This window comes from Colossoma macropomum, unplaced genomic scaffold, assembly GCF_904425465.1.
Source record: "Colossoma macropomum unplaced genomic scaffold, Colossoma_macropomum, whole genome shotgun sequence".
Classification (NCBI taxonomy): Eukaryota; Metazoa; Chordata; class Actinopteri; order Characiformes; family Serrasalmidae; genus Colossoma; species Colossoma macropomum.
Genome location: NW_023494795.1, coordinates 26328166 through 26334763, shown reverse-complemented (window position 1 = coordinate 26334763; position 6598 = coordinate 26328166). Strand labels below are relative to the sequence as shown.

General features: G+C 40.0%; 1 protein-coding gene across 1 annotated transcript; it reads left to right on the top strand.

Moving 5' to 3' along the window:
* On the top strand, positions 1 to 1607 carry pomcb (proopiomelanocortin b). Its single transcript, XM_036582693.1, has 2 exons — positions 1 to 120; positions 805 to 1607. The coding sequence occupies exons 1-2, from the start codon at positions 1 to 3 to the stop codon at positions 1333 to 1335; spliced, it is 651 nt and encodes a 216-aa protein (XP_036438586.1). The 3' UTR covers positions 1336 to 1607.
* The last annotated feature ends 4991 nt before the right edge of the window (positions 1608 to 6598 follow it).

Genomic DNA, 6598 nt, shown 5'->3' with positions numbered 1-6598 from the left:
ATGCAGGTTCTTTCCTGGCTTTGTGCTGCAGTTGTCCTGTGTGCATGCAGATCAAGAGTGGACGGCCAGTGCTGGGACATTGTGGACTGTACTAATTTAGGATCTGAAGAGAAAATAATGGTAAAACACTTTAAATGTCATGATGGAAAAATCATGATGAAAAAATGACGCACTGGATCTATCAAGTTCAATCTGAATGTTATTTCATGAGTGAAATATATTACGCAAGCACAATTACTGCCAAATACAGGCAAATTGAAAGACTAAATTGTGTTGATGAGATGTATTTTATGATGTGTATGTTTAAATCAAGCAAATATCGTTCTTCCTTTCTTAGTGCAGTTTCTTTAAAAAGTCAGTCATCTTCAGTATGGCTTTACTTGAACGCTGTTACATAACACTAACAATCAGTGTCGTGGCAGAAACATAAACATGCACTACCAAAACAATCAGAACACTACTAAAATCTCAATTAATGCCTTGAGTTTAAATGGAAAATAATTATTGTAAAAATCTAAGGTCTGAATACTTTACTGTTTTTTTTACACAGGTTTTTACTACGCCATAACACTGAACAAAATCTGTCATGACAACTCATGACAACTTACGACATCTGCCTTTACATGTTTATGGCATGGTTATGCCAATGTTATGTAGCAGCATTTAAGTGTTACCCAGTCTTCTCTGTCCCTTCTTTGTCTGACAGCAAAACAAGTAAACAAGACTTTTGTGATCAGCCCTTTTTCGTTATATTTATTGTACACATTATTCATGTCCACTTGGTCTTTGTCCCCCTCTTGCTAGGAGTGTATCTGGCAGTGCAGATCTAAGCAGCTGCTCTTTGATGCCAAAAAAGTTCTTCCAAATCAGCAGCAGAGCACAGTGGAAGAGGAGGAGAAAGAAAGCCTGAGTTTGGGCGTACTGACGTCGTCTCTGGCTCAGGATGACGCCCTTCAAGCCAAGAGGTCCAGTACAGGGCCTTTGCGCACTGATGACAGGCGCTCCTACTCCATGGAGCATTTCCGTTGGGGTAAGCCGATGGGCCGCAAGCGCCGGCCCATTAAAGTCTACTCAGGCAGCTCAGTGGAGGAGGAGAGTCCCGAGGAACAGTCTATGGAGACCCAGAGCAGGAGGCAGCTGGACAGCAGTGAGAAAGGGGCCCCATCACAGAAGAAAAACACAAAGAGCACCGAGAAGTATCGTATGATGCACTTCCGCTGGAGCACTCCACCTGCAGCCAAACGCTATGGCGGCTTCATGAAGCCCTGGTCAGAGACGTCCAACAAGCCCCTCATCGCACTGCTCCGTAACATCATTGTTAAGAATGGACAATAGGACAGTAAGGAAAGGGCAAAAGGGACAAAAAAGAAACAGGCTGAAGAGAATATTGATGTTCCATGGAGTCATAACATGTTAAAGTACTCCCTATATTATAGCCTACTGTAGCTTCTCTATGCCCTTCTGGCTAAATTCACCAAGACTCCATAAAATGTCAGTATGACAAAAGAGTGTAGAGAGTGGATAAGGTCTCTAAATGTGAACACTAGGCCTAAAGCCACTTATCAGTCAGCTTCCATCTTACAGCACAATATTGTAAATAAAAGCAAGTGGTGAATGATGACACTGAATGTACTTTGTTCATTACAATAGTAAAATGTTACATGTTACATCACAATATCCAGAAATGGGCTCATTTTTTAACACACTGCCTCAAGAATTCCTGATTCCTGGAGGAAAGGATTCAATTACATTTGTTTATTACGTAATCTCACACCAAGATATTCTTCAACCTACACCACTGGGATTAACTATGAAATGTTTTTAAAAATGTTTGGATTCATAATCAAACTACATGTTCTTCAGATTTATTAACAACACTGTAAATCATATATTAAAATGAATTTGCTTTATTACAAGCAGCAAAAAATCAGCTTTGGTGTTTTGATTGGTGGGATCTTGCTTGAAAAAATTCACAATCACGCCAGCATTTTATCAAAGTAGCAGATTCTACACAGCTACACTAAACAGTTTAAACAGCACAGGTTCAGATGTTTACCTATAAAAAACCTCCCCTCACTGTAGTTTCCTAAAAGATGGCTCAGCACCAGCTATCCTCTTGTTATTTTAATCTGATTGGTTCCTTCCAGCACATGGAGCAAGAAAAGAGAAGCACAAGAACATGCAGCAGCTTAAGAAGTTTAAAGCCTATGTTTTGGAAAATAGTGCTGGTAACAGTACTAAATGTCTTAAACTGGCAGGCTAACCTGCAAGTCTGTAATACGTGAAGTCTAATGAAACATATGATAACACATTTACATATAGCTGCCAGTAGCAATAAAGGGGTCCAAGCATTTCTAATCGGCAAGTCAAACAGCCTGCATTTTTATGCCTTAAGACAGTGGTTCTGTGTGCCAGTCCTGGCAGCCTCCACACATTTTTGTATTTTGTCTCATCCAGCAAATCTGATTCAACTTTTAATTATTTTATAACACATTCCTTGTGGGCTTAATCAGGTGTGTGGAATAGAAAAAAAAATGTGTGGTCACCACAGCTGGGATTCAGAACCCCTGCCCTAGTTCTCATTAGCAGGTGTGTCAGTAATGTTGCACACACAGTTTAGTTCAGACAAAAGCATTTACAATGAAACTATTATGTTTAGTTGTTGCTGTAATAGCCAAATTTGGCCAATCTGTGCCAAATTTTGCACACTTCCTGAGAGTTATCATAACAACAACTACAGCAATATACAAACAATCTACAGCAATACACAGCATCTTAAATTGTGTTTCCAAAGCTGAACTACAGGCTAAAAAGTGCAGTTGTAATTGCACACCCAAATTCTGTTTTCTGTGACACCTTCATTTTGTCAGTATTCCCAGAGAGCAAGAGGATAATGGGCCCCTGTTTGCCCGCTGACAGCACAGCTTTCTGGCTTTTTGCTCAGCGTTTTTTGGGCGGCCCACTGGTGTTTAATCAGACTGTTAGACAAAATGCCACTTTTTATCGCTCATTGATATCGCTATCGAGTCCAACTTACATATTTTTCCTTCAGTTCTTTCTTCCATAATCCTTCTAAATTAGCATAGTAACTAAATGTAACAGAATTATCATACATAAAGGTGGTTATAAAGGTGTAACCAATCTAGCTCACAGTGTCAACAAATTAGGCCAAGTCATATTTTTTTTCTCTCAATTGTTTTAAATATTTGTCTATTTTTTTCCAAAATAAAAGGCTAAAAATCTGTGTGAGAAGATTAAAAACTAGTTAGACAATGCATGCAGAACAATAATCTGGATGGACCAGCAGTGGCATACAGTAACCGGGGTGCTGAGCTTATCAAGCCAGCAGACCGATATACACTTGCCATCTCGGTCATGTGTTTTACTGTTTCACAAGTATGACATCAAATGGTAGAAGTCTTTGGATGTTTAAAAACCAGACAGATACCAATCTTTAAGCAGTGTGTTATCTTAAGTCAGCAAGGATAACTTGGGCTGTGACAGAAACAAAATATTGCAAAAGAAAACAGAGTCAAGAGATGCAGTGTATGGGCCAAGCCAAATAGACTCAAGAGTTATTTTGAAGTGATATGTTACCAGATCCAAGCTGCCTGATTAAAGGTTTTGCTGCTCAGTAGTAGAAACAATAACATCTTAAACATACAAATAAATGCAGCTTATTCACGGAAGGGGCCAACTACCTCCTTCAGTAATTTTTTAACAGAATGATTTAGGGAGGTCAAGTAAGTACATACACATTCTCTTAAAATGGACTAAATCTCAACACATAAATATATGAAGCCTGTTGAGGACCAGTGAATTGCTGTAAAATACTGTAAAGTACTAAGCTGTTGGCTATTACCCAAAGCAATGGGATCTCACAGTAAAAAAAATAATGCTGTAAACAGAAAATGTTCCAAGGCTAGTGAGAGAGGTAGAGCACACTGAGATATGTTCTTTGAATGTCAGTATAATACACAGAACACCAGAATGCTACCTGATGGCAAGCTCCTGGACATGCTCCTAGTACCCGGAGTCTTGGCTTCAAAGCTTAGCGGCTAGCTCTGTGGTCATACTAAACAGTTATCTTGTACCAATTGTACTATCTAACCTCCAGGAGGAACCAGCAAGAGGACCACTCTGGGCTATGGGAGCTCCTAGTAGAGGTAGACAACATGACAATATTTTAAAGTAATTGTAATACATTTTGTAATTGTGATAAACACAATGCTTTTCTGAGTACATCTTGGTTATCATTCATACTTTATAAACACTGACCAATACTGTGTTTCATTACAAAGAGACCATTATTAGTCTTGTTTGAATGGGTTTACTGCAGTGCAGTATGTGAAATGTTAAATAAAAATCACAGTGCCCAAAGTTTTAATGGCTGTTTTTAAAATAGGACACTATCAGTACATTGTGTCTGTGTTAAAATATAGTTATAGGTATAATGAAAATGTCTGTTATATTGAGATTGTGATATTGGTTCATATTAATATTAGTTGAGTGGGTTAAAGTGTCTGTCACAAAGTGAAAGTACATGGCTGGAAGTGACCTGCCTGATATCCCAGCCATTTGGCCAGCGCTGGGTGGTGTTTCTCATTTGCTGCCTGTTCAACAAAAGCGCGTTCACCTTCAAATCGCAATGAGTCCCACGTCTTCTTCTTCGCTGATGCTACTTTGGTGTGCGAATGGGACAGCCCTCCCAGTGACCTGGAGAGGAATGGTGCTTCAGCAAACTCAAAGGCGAACGGTGGAGAAGACAGAGTCCACCTGAAGGCTGCAGAAAAAGAAAAGGCACAGCAAGGACCTGTGGTGGAGATGGCTTGGCAGCAATGCCCAGCTGGAGGACGGCGAAGGAGACAATGGCAAGGATGCCTGGACAACAAATGGTGAGCTGCGGGGAGTTCAGCCACGACCAGGGAGGAGGATGCAGCGCTCAGTCTCTGCACTGTGGTGCACCGATGGAGAGGACACAGCCCCGAGAGAGCGCTAGGGCCCTGCCGCAGATTTAATGTTTGTTGTCAAAGCTGTTGATGTTTGACATGTGTTTGCATGTTGGTTGTCCTATTCTTTGTTGGGCTGAGTGTCGGCCATGGGGGAAAGCTGTACAGTTAGAAGTGTCCTGCTTGCTTCCTGGCCACTTGGTTAGCACTGAGCGGCGGTTCTCTCCTGCTGCCTGTTCAATAAAAGAGCATTCATCTTTAGAGCACAGTGACTCCCACGTCTTCTTCTTCACTGACGGTACAATATAAACAATTATTTAAAAAACTGAGCAAATGTTAAAAGTTAATGCTCGTTGGTCAACTAATGTTACCTAAAAACTGAACTGCATTATTTAGCTTTCTCTTTTATCTAGTTAAGTTAGCTAACTTGTGTTAGCAAGGCGACAGCTACCTTAGGTTAACTAGTTAGCTTAGCTAGCTTAAGTTAGCTTAGCTGTTTTCATTTTGTCTCGTGGTGGCGGTGAAACAGTGTTTATGGCCTAAATAATAATAGCAATCTCTGCTATTAAAAATCATTTGCCAAGATAAACACATTCATTTTAACTCACCTTTATAGTTTATGTCTGTTTTGGTCGTAATGTACCAGCAAACACGACTTTTTCACAACTTCTCGGCAACCTACCGCTCTGGTGCGCACAATGTTAGCTAACCTAGCTTATCTGCTTTCGTGATGGGGATTCGATTCCAAAAGAGTCGATTCTTCGACTCCAGCACGCCTGGAAGTCAGCGATGACTCATGGCCAGTGACTCAGAGTCGAAAAGCTCGGAATCGACTCTTAGACTCCGTGTTTTATTGTAAAGGGGTTAAAGGCACATTGTGACTGATAGGTGTGTTGAGTTTGATTAGCGCGAGAAATAAAACACAGCTCTACATCTTCATGATTAGGGCTGCAGCTAAATCGAAAACAAAAAACAACACTCAACAGTATTTTTTCACAGAACGTTGTGGAAGATAACATGGAGCTTTTGCCTGCTTCTTATTCAAGTTTTCCGTTCCACCTTAAAAGGCGCGGCACTGGCATTCTCGCTAATGTACAGTACTTTGGGTAACGGCTCCCTCGTTTAAGGTGTAATGGAAAATTCAAACAAGAAACCAAATAAGCCAAATTCAGTCTCGTGCAAAGAGAAACAAGATAACGTCCAGCTGCTCCGGACTGAAAACTTTAAATCTGGTTAAGTGGCTAACAATGGTTGATTTTCACAGAATTACGATGTGATATAGCGAATTGCCCGATTCATCAAGGAATTCAATTTCATCGGTACAAAGATGATTCTTTAAGGGTTCTTCAGTCAAGAAAATGGTTCTATATTAAACAATGAACGCTGCATGATTTTTGTTCCTCAGATTGATGGAGACTGCGGTGTAGATGGTTCTATAAAGCATCAAAAAGGGTTCTTCTATTGTTACAAGCTTGACATTGTACATTGTTCTGAAAAGAACACCAACTCAGTATTTAAGTCAAAATTACACCATAATTAACCTTTTTTACTACTATATCATTTTCAAATCTTATTTTCCAGCAATCTTTGATGGAAATGTAATGACTTTTGCCTGTCTTGAAGACATGTTCAGATTTTTGATTGTCACT

What these genes read in the sequence shown, in the direction of transcription:
- pomcb (XM_036582693.1), top strand. Translation starts at nt 1, where the DNA reads ATGCAGGTTCTTTCCTGGCTTTGTGCTGCAGTTGTCCTGTGTGCATGC. An exon ending in GATCTGAAGAGAAAATAATG is followed by an intron (nt 121 to 804) that starts GTAAAACACTTT and finishes CCCTCTTGCTAG; the next exon opens with GAGTGTATCTGGCAGTGCAG.